General features: G+C 45.4%; 1 protein-coding gene across 20 annotated transcripts in view; it reads left to right on the top strand.

The window, feature by feature from the left end:
- Nucleotides 1-354: 354 nt before the first annotated feature.
- Nucleotides 355-14,216, top strand: part of Magi1 (membrane associated guanylate kinase, WW and PDZ domain containing 1) — a 601,293-nt gene continuing 587,431 nt past the window's right edge. For 14 of the 20 annotated variants that reach the window (XM_074044153.1, XM_074044152.1, XM_074044160.1 and 11 more), the window contains exon 1: nucleotides 1,224-2,139. In XM_074044153.1, the coding sequence (XP_073900254.1) occupies nucleotides 1,833-2,139 (307 nt within the window). In that variant the 5' untranslated portion in view covers nucleotides 1,224-1,832. Of the gene's footprint in view, nucleotides 472-1,222; nucleotides 2,140-14,216 lie in introns of those variants that run through there. The other 6 variants (XM_074044156.1, XM_074044163.1, XM_020166288.2 and 3 more) reach the window with 2 other exon arrangements.

Below are 14,216 nucleotides of genomic sequence, written 5' to 3'. Positions count from 1 at the left end.
TTCTCCCAAGGAAGTGGAGGCTGGGAGAGGTCACCAAGCTTGATGAAGATCACATGTTGGGGGACCCTCCCATCCTTTCTGAGTCTCTTCAACTTCCCTCTCTTGTTTTTTGGAATCTCTCCTGTGACTAATGACGAACAAGTTACAGATCTCGAAGGAGGAAAAGGAACTGCTTGCAGGCCCATTTTCAGGGAATTTGGGGAGAGCAACCCTTCAGGTCCCACTTCCCCAGGACAAACTCTCACTGAACCCCACCTCTGGGAGGCTTTGGCCGCGGCAGCAGCCCTGGGGCAGCGAATTCCGAAGTGGCCGCCTCGCCGCAGTCCCCGCGGGCGCCAGGGCGCTGGTGCAAGTCCCACACCTTTATCTCCTGTCCGGGGAGAAAGTCCGAAGGCTTCATGTCTCCGCCAGGAACTGGAGCCCGAGGCAGAGGACTGGCTGCCCGGGTCTTTGCTGGAAGGACAATTAAAGGTTAGCTAGAGCTCTTGATGACCACACTAGCCCTTGGGCTTTTCTTCTTTGCTTGCAACTTTTCCGGTGTCCCAAAAAGTTGGCTCCAAAGTTTAAGGGTGAGGGTGTATGTGTGGGCGCGTTTGACGCGCACAGGCACATCAGTTGGGGGGAGGAGGCTGTGGGTCCCCATCGTCCCCTTCCCTAGGGTTACAGAGACACCCGCAAGACCCCGCGCCAGTACCTGAGCCCGTGGGCGCAGGGCAGGCGGGGAGCAGGCGCACCTCAGGTCGGGCTTGGGTTTTAGAAAGAAATGTCGCGGGAGGCCGCGGACAAGCCGGGCTGGGTGACCGACAGCGTGACCAGCCACTAGCCGAGGGCGGAGAGAGGCTTAGGGCCGGCGTGAGGGCGTGCTTGTGTGCCTGAGTGTGAGCGCCCGAGTGAGTGTGCGAGTCTCCCCAACCCCCACCTGTTTGAAATGGTTTTTAAGTGCCCAACCTAGATCGCCTGTGTTTCAAAAGTTACAAACAGCTAGAAGAAAACACGTGCGCGGGCTCCTGCCCCAGGGCTGGGTTGAGGACATCGTCGGACCATGAGGAATGAAAGGGGTGTGGGAAGTGGGGGGCAGTAAACTGGCTTCTTCAACTGAAAGCCATCGGCTTTAGGACCCAACGGGAAACATACTGGAATCTCTCCCTTTGGGGAGGAGGGGAGGGGCGGGCCGGCCGGCGGGCGGCCGGCTGGGCGCATGCGCGCGCGTCTCCTCTTGCCGGCCGCTGCGCTCCGCCGCGCGGAATAGAATGAACTGTAACAAAACAAGCCGAGCCTTTGTATCTGCTTAAAGGGGCCGCGGGCACTTCCCTCCGGTCCCCTCCACTCCCGCCCCGCAGCCGCGTCTCCAGGGCTCCCAGCAACTGGCTGAAGGGCTTCCCTTGCCCTCAGGACCAGCCGGCCGGCGAGGAGAGGCGAGCCGGGCGAGAGGCAAAGAGGAGGCACCACATTTTCTTAGAGGCAAAGAAAGAAAGGAAGAGAGGGAGAGAGAGAGAAAAAAAATAACCCGAGCGGCGCAGAGTGGACTCTGGTCGGGAGAGCACGATCGCGCGCCGGAACGTGGACCGAGAGGCACCGGAATGCAAACAAAGCTGGCGGGCGCCGGTGCAGGGCTCGCGGGGGAGCCCAGAAAGTTTGTTTTATGATGGCTTGAGTGCGCGAGGGTGTGCAGGGGAGCGAGGCTGCCAAGTTTCTCTCTCCCGCTTCGTTATCTGGGGAGAGATGGTTCTCCCATGAACCAGCCGAGGCTCGGGGGCTCGTGCAAGTGGGGGCACCTGTCTCTCATTTTGTTATTTTTTTTTGGGGGGGGAGGAGGAGAGGTGTAACTCATCATGTCGAAAGTGATCCAGAAGAAGAATCACTGGACAAGCAGGGTTCACGAGTGCACCGTGAAGCGGGGACCCCAGGGCGAGCTGGGGGTGACGGTGTTGGGGGGCGCGGAGAACGGGGAGTTTCCGTATGTTGGAGCAGTGGCTGAAGCGGTGGGGCTTCCCGGCGGTGGCGAGGGCCCGAGGCTGGGTGAGGGGGAGCTGCTTCTGGAGGTGCAGGGGATCCGGGTGTCCGGCTTGCCCCGTTACGACGTGCTGGGAGTCATCGACAGCTGCAAGGAGGCGGTCACCTTCAAGGCCGTCAGACAAGGTAAGACGGGGCGTGCCTTCGGCAGCTCATCTAGGACACTGGGGATGGGGGCGCCCCCCATGGCCCCACCCCATCGTGGTTTCCCGCTTGCCTATTCCGTACGCAGCGACCAGAAGTTGAGGCCGTGCAAGAAACACACAAAGTTGTGAGGTTGTGGGGTGTTTGCCCACCTGCGTTTGGGAGAGGGGCTGGGTTTGCGTCGGGAAGCGCGGAGACGTTTGTCAGGCCTGATCTGCCAACCTGTTATCTCCGACACTCAGTACTGGCAGCCTCGCCTGCACCTGAAGGGAAGTTGGGGAACTGAGGCCCCGGCCAATGTGGACGCTCCTCCAGGCTACTTGGGGGAGCCATGCAGCGCGCCACTAGTCAGTTTCCAGATCTGGCGAGTGGGTGTAAGGAGGGAGAGGGTCTGCGGTTTATCGGACTCTTCCATCAGAAAATTGGCCTTACCCTACAGTCCCTCCAGGTGGGCTGGGTTTTGACCTCCTGGCGATTCCTAAACCCGCCGCCTCAAGAGCCTGCATGCACCCCACAGCTGGATAACGCACGTGTCTCCTCCGTGTGCAGACGCGGTGGGGGAGGGGGAAGGGGTGTTTCACGGGTGGCGCGAATCAAGTCCAAGTTTACCCAGCCGCCACCAACCACCTCCACCGCCGTCATTATGGATGATGATTATAATAATTCATTGTTAGTCTGCTTACGTGAGGGGCTTTCTGTCAGATGTTTTAGTTGAATTATCTCATTTTGATTTACGATTCTAATTGCAAATAAAGAAACCAGGACTGAGGTTTGTCAAGTGACTTGCTCAAGGTCACAAAACTACCAAAAGTGTTGGAATCTTAAGTAGGGAGGAGGAAGGGGTTGGGGTGGGTACCCCTTAGGGACTGGAAGGACTGATTTTCAAGGACGGAAGGGAAGCAAATTCCTTCCTTAGAAGTGTGTAGAGGAGGAGTGGTGCATTTGATGACACTTTCTCGGGTTTGTGTAGGCAAGGGCTGTCCCTCTATCTGCCCCTGGGAGAATGACTGCATTCCTTAGAGGGATCCCTCCTGCAACCAAGCACTGTGATGCAGCTTCTCCGGATGAAAGTCCCAACGGAGGTGGCAAAGTTGAATGTGGTGAAAAGTTGCCATATGCTTCCATCAGGAAGGCAGCAGCTGTAGCAGTGTGTCAAAGGAAAGGAGGACTGGGCTGAGCTGAGCTGGTCCTCTCAGAAACAGGCGTCCTCCAGATGAAACAGAAGAGGGGTAGGGTGGGGGGATAGCCTGAACTTTTGAGAACTTTGGGAGCTGAGGGACTGACACTTAGAAGTGGAAAGCTCTGTCATCTGTGTCCTTATCCTCCTCTCTTAGACACCTCCTCCAACAAGCCCTCCAGCATCTTGCCAGGTTGAAAAATTACTTCCTCCTCCATGTTTCCTTGAGGTGTATTTGTGTGTGTGTCACTGTGAACCATGACTTAGTCCTCATTTCCTCCTTTCTGTATAGATAGGTGACCTCGTTGAAAGAAGTGACGGTGACTCATTCCTTGCACATCTCTCTAGGCTTTGCTTGAGGTCTAATACCTTGCCTTGCCTGCTGGTTTGCCCTTCTCTGCAAGCTGGCTTGTGGCTATTACATAAGCCAATGTGTGAAAGCATGCAGAACAGTGCTGGCACATAGCAAGTGCTCAGTAAAGACGAGTTATTCCTGTTAGGTCTCGCTTGAATTTGAGCAGTTATTTATCCAGTAACCTGGACTATGAATTTCATGTCAGTTACCCACATGATTATGACTTGACAGAGCCATAGAGAAAACACTTTGTCAGGCATTTGATGGGAGCAGTGTGGGTCTCAGTTCAGGGCCATTTTGGAGGAAGGGCGATGACTGGCAGTGTCTTCTGGGCCCTGAACTGGGGCTAGTGTGCAGTGTACATGATGCTGTGTAGCTGAGCCCACACCTCCCACTGATTTCCACAGAACCTGGAGGCATGGTCCACGTTCATCCATGAAACCGAGGGACGTGTGACGGGATGACCAGGAAGGATAGAACCAGAGCCCTCTGGGTCTGGCAGAAACTGTAGGGTCTCCAGTTGTTAATTCCTTTCCCTCAGGACCATTCTTTGTGCATAGAAATGTTCGCAGCAGGGTGACTGTGTGAATCTACTTGTAACGAGATAGGAAGAAAAGACATTCTTAGGGGAACTGGGATGGCCTGGAATCCACTGCAGGGTGAAAGCTGTTTTATGCAGAGATGATATGGGCACAGTTACTTTTTCTGACGTCTTCATAGCAGAAAGATGGCCCTGGCCATCATTTCACAAGCTTTTTGTTCCCTCTTTCATATTGAGAATGCAATTTAAATTGTATGACAGAATGGTGTCTATGTCTTCATTACTGTGTCTTACTCATACCGTATTTGGTGTGTGGTGAAGAAAAAAGGTACTTTTGTGTTTGTATCTTGAGCTTGCCCCTCGCAGGGCCATGGGCCACTCTGGGAACTGTTTGTATAGAAGTGTCATGGTCTTGTGGGAAAGGTTGTAGTTCATGGCCATTCTCTGGAGAGATGCATGGGTCAAAATAGCCTATAGCAAATAGCCTTATACCACGCAGAATTGTGAATTGTGAAGGACTCAGACTAAATGGACCTACTGGGCTGGAGTCTGGTCATTTTAAATGGAGAGGAAATCCTTTGTCATAAAATGCCTAAAAAATGCCCATATATGTATCTTAGTTATGGATATGTTATTATATCTGTATTTTAAATGGAGAGGAAATCCTTTGTCATAAAATGCCTAAAAAATGCCCATATATGTATCTTAGTTATGGATATGTTATTATATCTGTATCTACATTGTCATTTACCTATAGTAAGATGTACAGATCTTTTTTAAGATAAGGTTCTTAAAGTGTGACTTTATTTTTAACTGCATGAGAACATAAAAATTGTACATATTGATGGGGGTTTGAGGTGACTATTATTATTATTATTATTATTTTGGTGGGACTGGGGTTTGAACTTAGGGCTTCGCTCTTGCAAAGCAGGCATTCTACTGCTTGAGTACATCTCCAGTCCATTTTGCTTTGATTATTTTGGAGATGGGGGTCTTGTGAACTATTTGCCCTGGCTGACCTCGAACTGAGGTCTTCCTGAGCTCATCCTCCCAAGAAGCAAGGATTGTAGTCATGAACCATGTGATGTTTTGCTATATGTGTATGTTGGGTAGTGTTTAAATCAGATTTGTGCTGATATGAAATGTCTACTTTGATGGGTTTTGACATGTATGTGTTCACGCTATCTCTCAAATCGGAACCTTTCCATCATCTCAGAAAGTTCCCTTATGTCTCTTTCTGGTTAATCCCTCCTAACCTCAACAAAAGGCCGTTTGATTTCTTTTACCACTGATTTGCCTGTTGTTTCTTCATAAATGTGAAATAATGTAGCGTGTACTCTTTTGTGTCTGGCTTTTTTCGTGCAAAATATTTTGGAGGTTTCATGTTGTGTATATCATTCTTTTCTTTTTTATTGCTGGGTAGTATTCCATTGTGTATATACACCAGCTCGTTTTTTTTTTTTTTTTTTTTTTGCATGTTGATCATTTTGACCATTGGCCATGTTTGACTATTATAAATAAAGCTGCTGTAATGGTTGCATTTGTTTAACATCCTTGCCAATCTTTGATTTTTGTCTGCCTTCACATTTAGTGGTTCTAGAGTTTACAGGGGAAAAAATATAGTTAGGGAAATTTTTTTTGTGTTTTCTTTTTTTGGTGCTGGGGATTGAACCCAGGGCCTCATGCATGCTAGGCAAGTGCTCTATCACTGAGCTACATCCCACCTGTAGTTAGGGAAATTTTGATACAGGATATAGCTGGTGTTTACTAAGTTCTTACCTTAGAATATGTCAGGCCAGTGTGCTGAGGGTTCAATCCCTAGTACCCAAACAACCAATCAAAACAGAAAACATAAGCTAGTACATTATGGGAATTCTCTTCACTTATCCAAACTGGACTCAGATTTTGGGAACCGAGATTAAGAGAGTTTGGGTAACTTTTCCAAGGGGCCTACGAGAAGTGGCAGAGGAGAGCCGGAACTCAGCCTTCTGTGATTCCTAAACTCTTGCTATTAATTGCTGGGGTGGAGTTCCTAGACCACTGCTATTAGTCTCACCCGAGACCAGGTTAGAACCGCACACTCCCTCCTGCACTAGGCCTGCTGACTCAGACACATCAGTCCTGGAGCCTGTGGGGTGTTCTCAGAACCCCTCAGGTATTGCTGGTGCTTGCTCCATTTTGACAACAGCTGCTGGAGGCTGAAAATGAGAAGATGATATGGAGTGAGGCTGAAGACCTGGGGTCCAGAACAAGTTGTGCCAGCTTCGGTGTCTTCTCTAACACATCCCCTCTTGTGGTCCTAAGTTTCTTCATGCCAAAAGTACGTGGGCGGGCCTGTCCTCAGGTCATTTGCTGCACTTCCATGAATAACCCAGACGATGAAGGTTGAAAATGGTGTGATTGCAGTTTCCCAAATGGGTATATTATAGGTCATGCTTTCATATTTTTGTAGATGAATTCTGTGGCTTTGCAAATTGCCCAGGAACCAAAATTGTCCCTCGACCTTTTTTTTAAAAGGCAGATTGGAGACAATAAATAACACACAATTTAAAAACCAAAACATTGTCTTCAGACTCCTCTCACTGCAGAGAGGGAATTGTAACCACATATGGTTGAATATAGTTCTTGGTGCCGTTTGTGTTTTTAAATTTTGATGCTGTGTATTTGTTTTGACCCATCAGAACATATGACAACAGCTCTGTAACAACAGAATTCTGTTACTATTTTTCCCTCCTTGTTTTAAAACACAGTGTCTTGGTTATCTTGCTTTGTTTATTTCCTGTGAATGTCTAGAACTTGCTTCCTCCTTCTCCCAAGATAGCCTCAAGATTGACTCCTTTACTTTTTTTCTATTGGGTTTTTTAAAAGACAGGGTCTTGCTGTGTAGTCCAGGCTGGCCTTGAACTCTTGATCCTCCTGCCTCAACTTCCTGAGTTCTGGGATTCCAGATGTGCACCACCATGCCTGGATTTTAACCACTTTTCTTAGTGTGTCTTCAGAGATACCGTCATTGGTCTCCTCAGTGACCTGATCCAAATGTCTTCCTCCTAAGTGCCTTGCAGTGGACTCTGGTGACAGGGAGGCCCTAATTCATAAGTGCATTGGGAAGAGATGCATGTAAGTGAGTCTCCCATGCAAGTCTAAGCCGTTCCCGGTACACCATTGATCACATGTAAGACAACTCTGAGCCCACCACCTCCCTCTTCTGCTGTATGTGTCTCTTCAGAGCCTTCTCCAAGTCTCATGATCTCCTCCTCCTTTATTGTTCACCTCTTCTTCTGCTAGACTATTAAGTTCCATGAAAATAAGAAGCCTGTCTCTGTGGTTCCATCTCTGTAGTACCTAAATATTACCTGGCACATGTTAGGTCCTCACTGTGTAATAGGTGCTCACTAAAACTGGTTGCACGAGGGCATGACTTTTTCATTCTTTCTTTTTCAGGTGATAAGTGCATCTCAGCCATCTGCAAAATCTGGCCTCTTTCTCCCTCCTCATCTTCTTCTCCTTTAGGAGCTCAGTGGCTTCCCTTGCTTATCACCTGCTCTTCCAATTAAAGCTGATTCCCTGTGGATATTAATTTATAGTGGGCTAATGAATTTAACGTGAAGGCCTAATGAATTGTATTTAGAAATTTCTGCCTGTTGACTCTAACTGAAGTTTAACACATGAACGTCTAAATTTCAGATGTTCAGCAGTGTGGTGATGAGGTTTTTTCTGTTGCATGTCAATGTGGGAACTGCTTTGTGTCACCCTAAGAAGGACACTTCACCTTCGTTTTCTTGCAGCCTCCTCTCTGTGTACAGTTTTTTTAGGTCAACAGCAAATCAAATCTTCGCTACAGAAAACAGTCAGATTTTAGTTCTCTCTCTTAAATTACTCTTTGTGTTTATATATCCTTTTTTTTTAAAACTTAAACTTTCAGAAATCAATCTGTTTTTGTTCTTGGTGCCAAAAGACCCCACTCAGAAGGATATTTTTAGTTTATACTGTGGAACACTCTGAGACTTTTATAATAAAATCATGCAAAGACAGCAACCCAACTTGTCTGTTGTTTCCAGTGCCCAGCCTTTGCCATTGGCTGTATTATTTAAGAATAGATTAACTTGACCTTATGAGGCAGTGGCGTACAATTGGTTCACTGCATTTGCTGGCATTCATTACCAGCTAGTTTCGGATGGCAGAATTGATGATATCCACCAAGGGGAATTAAGTGGTTTATAAGAGAAAACATTCTGACATCTCTTCACCACAAGGGTTTACATGAAGGATGTTGCTTTATAAACAATGGTTATTTAATGCAAAACACCACTCTGTGATGTTAGTGGTCCTTTGCTTGAGTTTGTATATACGTGTAACAGGATATGTTGATTTTGTATACACCAAGAATAAAGGCTGTCAGATTTGTTGAGGACTGACATTCATGTCCTAAAAAGTAGGTTACTGTATTCCTGCCTGTCTTTATGCAACCAGCTCACAGGTGAGACCTATAACCTTGAAAAGTTCCTAGTCAGTGCTGGAGCTGTGGTAGGCTGGCCCCTATGGAAGGTGGCATTCATGTGGTGTTTCTTGTAAATTCACCTTGTTGTTTCCCTAGCTGAAGCCTGTAGACGTCAAGGATGGGCCTATTGTATGGGACTTCTGTTTTATAGTACAGTGTTTTGTGGAAGGTTCAGTGTGTTCTGGATATCAGCTTTTGTGGTGGCCTGTAATGGACTTAGAAAATGTAATTTGAACAGTGTCTTTTAGGACTAAATAGTAATCTTCTTTTTCTAGCTCAGTAACTAAATAATAGAAGAATCTATTATTTATGATCATGTCTGTAGCCCTTATCTCAGAGTGAAAGCCAAAGTCCCTGCAGAAACTCCCAAGACCTGTAGGATCTGGCCCTTGATGTTACTTCTGACTTCCCACCCATGGCCTGCTAGCCCTCACCTTAATATCTGACAGGCTTGTTTCCTCATGAGCTTCAAGTCTTTCTCAAACGTCACCTTCAGTGAGACCTTCTCTGACCACGCTACCTAAAACTATAACTGCTGCCACCTGCCATTCCCTATTCTCCTTCTCTGCTTTACTTTACTCCATAATAGGTAAATCATTCAAACTAAGTAAATTCCCTCTAGAATCTAAAATCCAAGGAGGTAGGAGTGTTGTCTTTCACCCCACTCTCGCTGTATCCCTGCTACCAGGAGCTGTGCCTGCTGCATAGTAGTTGCGCTAGTATTTGCTGAGTGTCTGTTGTCAAACGTAGAACTAGAATAAATCTCTCCTGAGCTCAGGTGCCTCTGAATATTGTGATATATGAAAGTCTCTAAAAAAAGCAGTTAATTCATGATGGCTCACATTAAACTTCATAAGAGTTTAACATTTACAGTCTGTGGTTGTGGCTAAATAGAGCTTAGCTGATTGATCTCAAAGTATTTTTGAAGACAGTGAGCTTTGCTGGCCTTCTTGAATTGGTGTTGATATTATTGGTTTACATATAAGCACACTTAGATCCTTGGTGTCCTGTCAAGGAGAGGAGAGTCGAAGAGATAAGGTCACATTGAACTTGTATTTCTAATCTTAACTTTGTGTATTGAAGAGGTCTTGACTTTAAGAATAATTGAGTATTGATTTCAGGTGCTAGATGATTTTGGGAAGTGGCAGGGCCAAGGGTCACCAGGCAGTTGATCTAAACAGGAGACTTGAAGCTACTTGAGTCACCCTGAGGATCTCATTGACTGAGGGGTAGGTTTGTGCACAGCAACCCTTCCATAGCCCAGTCATTGAGCCCAGTCCATTTTCAGGCCTGTCTGCCCTTCATCCCTGCCCCTACCCCACCAAGATCCTTGTCTTGAGTTGAGGCCCTAGAAGCAGACTCTTAGTGGCTTATTTGGGAGGTGCTATCAGGAAGCCCAAGTAGAGGGGACAATGAGACAGGGGAGGGAAGATAGCCAATAAAGTTGCCTAAAAACAGCAAGGTCACCCCGGGGGATTGGGGTTGAATAATTAGGTTTAGGCACATGCTGAGTGTGTCAGGGAAGTTTGCAAACTCTCTCCCCCCTCATGTAGCCTGTGAGAAGCTTTTCCAACTGGCTGTGTGCGTGGACTTCTGTTCACATCTCCACTGTCGTGAGAATGAGTTACATAAGACAATTTACATTCTCACGGTTAAGTGTCAAGTCCACTGTTACTGCAGACAGAGGCATTTGTGTATGCTTTCTAGTGGGCCACGGTAATTTTTTCCACCAGACCAATCTTTTAGTCTGGTAGGAGACAAGACTTGAGACTCTCTTTATGGACAGTGGCATTATGGTGTAATTAAAAGGTCATTATGCCCTGATTATAAGTCATGTTTCAAAATTATTGCTAGATTCACTCTTAGCAGGCTGGTCATGCTGCTCGTAAAATAATCCACAAATAGCAATTTATTGAGGTGTTGTAGATTCAGATTTTAGGCTAGGCTGGCTGGCTTAGAAGGCAGGCTTTCCACCTGACCAGCTGGGGGAATTGGGGCAAGACACTTTACTTCTTTGAGCTATGATCTCCTCTCTGAAAATGGTAATGATAAAGACAGTTACCTTCTAAGGTAGATGGAGGAAGAAAATGAGATGGAAGTAAGCCACTTGGCACTAGGCCCGGCCCACAGTGATTGCTGAGAAAATACTGGCTTCTGTTGTTGGAATGTTCCTCATTTGAAAGCACCTGTGTGAGAAGAAAGAGCCTCTTGGGAGATGGCGACTCTGCCACACAGTTCTCTGGAGAGCTTTTCAAGTCTAGAAAAAGCACTCATTTTTTTTTCATGATTCAGATGCTGCCTTTTTAAAAGGCTCAGACTGGATTGGTTTCAGGTAGGTAGGAAGGAAGCCTGTAGAAACTCCAAGCGTTGGTGGAGGTCTCAGCCCACGTTGTCACCAGTGATGAATTGATTCTAATGATGGTCTTCAAATGGCAGGTTGTGGAGGAAAGGCAAGTTCTTGCCCTATTTCTTAGGTATTCTAGGCAGGCCGGTACCAGCATTGATGATCCTTGAGATGTTAACACTAAGGTCCTCCCGTTTTCCTACGACTACATTTGAGCCTCCACACTAACAATATCTGGGGAGGCCGTGAGGCTTAGTGGTTATAAAGGGCTCAGAGTCAGTTGGTCTGGGTTCAAATCCAGGCTCTGCCTTTTCCCAAATGAGAGACCACAGCAGGTTAACTGGCAGAACACCCATTCTCCTGGGTGGAAATGAGAATAATACTTGTCTTATAGGGTAGTTGTAAGGACTAAATAAAATGATGTATGTAAAACACTTGGTACCCTTCTTGGCTCTTATGTGAAATACACTAATACCAGTTATGATCATTTTTAGTCAAGAAATGGAGACACATCAGTGCGTTCTGCTAATGCCCCAGTTGGGGTCACCCCCAGGGACATTTTGCAGTGTCTAGAGTTGCTTTTGGCTGTCAATTAAGCATTGGATGCTGCTGGCATCTGGTGAGGAGAGTCAGAGAGGCTACTAAACATCCCATAATATACCACAGAGAATTGTCCCATCCAAATGTCCACTAGGCTGAGGTTGAGAAATCCTGCTGATTTCTCAACCTCAACCTCAATCTTCTTAACCTGAAGATTCCCTGTATCTTCAGGGTTAAACCAGGAACATGAATTAGGAGTGGTAGATTAGGAATTGTATCTATGGCATATGATACTCCGACATGTCACTGAGACCCAAGTTAAAGGGTTTACCAGGGTGGATGACTTCCTCTTATTTCAGCCGTGACAAGTATAGCTTTAGAGGTCAAGTTTATTCATCCAGACTACTGACACAGGTACGATTGAAACTCATATCCACCTGGTCCACTTGGTTACCTTGGGTTTCCATATTCCAAATGCTTTGACCACCCATATCCTGAAGCATCCATGTTCTTGTATTGTGGGGGTCAGTGTGGATGTAGCTGTTGGGGCTGGAGAAAGTGCTACGTGCCTGGTAACCCCACTGAATACAGCCCTAGAAATTAAAAAAAAAAAAAAAAATTCCCCAAGTGTTTCCTAGGCAGAAAACAGAATGTGCTACTATGTATTTTGAAGCAATTCTATTTATTTTCTACCTTCTTCTGTTCTTTGTGATCTCTCTCACCAACACTGTTGATTCCTTCTTCCTCAGTGTTCTAAGTAGTTTGAGTACACAAGATTGTTTCCACAGTCACAGTCTTGGCCAGCTGTTCTCCGCTCTGAATTATCAGTTCTTGAAGGCAGCAACCTTGCCTTATGTATTGTGTCATCTCTGCCCTGTATAGGAGCTCAGGAAATAGCTGTTGAGTTGAATTCTTTGGAGAATTATGCCTAACAAGTAGGCATAATTTTTACATTAAAAAAATTCTTGCCTGAGATCTTGTTGGCTAGAAAATCCACATTTTATTTTTAAGGCATATTAAATATACTTAGCCATATGTCTGAATTTTCTGGGATGATTTAAGATGGTTGTCTGCCAGTTGTAGCATTTTGAACTGTAGAGAAAATATTGAATTAATTGTGGTGAAGGTCTTAGTAGGCCTTTATTCTGGCCAGATGTGTGCAGTGGTTGCTTATGTAATGTGGCTGTGGGAGGTGCCACTTTGGCCTGATTTAAATCGAGTCAGTATCTTACCACCTGGATTCTTGGGGAAGCCTTGGAATTTACATCTGATAGGGAGCATGTGTTCATTTCCTTCTCCAACTATCAGCCTGTTTAAGTCTGTGTAACTTGGTTAAGAATTTAAAGCTCACGATCAAGTTGTTAGAAAAAAATAACTTTCCCTGGTATTGGAGCATGTGTATTTTTTCTTTATAAAAAGCATATGCATCAAGATTTTGGTTTCTCATCTTTTAAAAACTCAAATAGTGTTGTGACCTTTTGTGACTATCAATCACTACCCGTAGTTGGACTGTACTTATGTAGCTTGTTTTTTCCTAGTGAAATTTAAACTTTTTTCTACATTTAAACAACGTGTAGGACACAGAAAGATGCTAATATGGAAGGAAAATGTGTGCACGTTGCCCATAATCTCACCCCAGAGAAATACATATGATAACACCATAATTATCCATCCACCTATCCATACACATGCATCTCTCTCTCTCTCTCTCTCTCCATATGTGTATATGTATTTCTTTTTTGTAGATTTGGGGGCAGTATCTTTTTCTTGTTAGCATGGGATTGTATTTGGTGAGATTTTTCTATGTGCCTAAAAAAAAGGTCATAGATTTTTAAGTGCTCTGTTAGATAAACTCTATCATTTCAGTATCTACTGGATCTTCTTTTGGTTACTCTATAATGGGTTAGACCATGCTTTTTGGGGATGAGCATGTGGATTGTTTTCAGTTCTCATATAAAATTTTGGTGAATATCCTCACACATATACTTTAGTGAATCACTTCAGTTAGTTTGTTTGGATAGATGTCTAGAAATGGTGTATATGAATTTTTTTCTTTTTAAGACTTTTATTTATTTACTTATTAATTGTTTTTGGCAGTACAGGGGTTGTGAACTCAGGGCTTCACACTTGCTAGGCAGGTGCTCTACCATTTGAGCCACTCCTCCAGCCCTGTAAGATTTTTAATACTGCTCATCATGGTGCCATCCAGACAATATATTCATTTATCGCCCTGCATCTGGTGTGTATATGAGAATGCTGTAGGTCTTCACTTATCTCACTTGTAAGAGATAATACTACTAGAATTGTTTATTTGTAGCAGTCACGATAAACTCCCATACTGTGTAAATATTTTAAAGGATATTAGGAGTGGTGGGGGCTGGGGTGTACTGGAAGGGCTTACATTGTTTGAAGGGAAGACTTGCCATTCTGCTATAGCCTGTCGTTGCCCTATAACATCATTAGATCGGTGTTGCCAGCTTCTTCAACTTTTCAAAGAACCCATAAGCTTGGAATTTTTAAAAAGCAAAATTTCCTAATCTTTAAATGGCGATTTAGAGTTCTTTCAAACGTGGGTGAACCAAACAGAACACATCTGGGAGCCAT

The sequence above is a fragment of the Castor canadensis genome, chromosome 10, assembly GCF_047511655.1.
Source record: "Castor canadensis chromosome 10, mCasCan1.hap1v2, whole genome shotgun sequence".
NCBI lineage: Eukaryota > Metazoa > Chordata > Mammalia > Rodentia > Castoridae > Castor > Castor canadensis.
The sequence above is the reverse complement of the archived record's forward strand: the minus strand, read 5'-3'. Positions and strand labels throughout refer to the sequence as shown.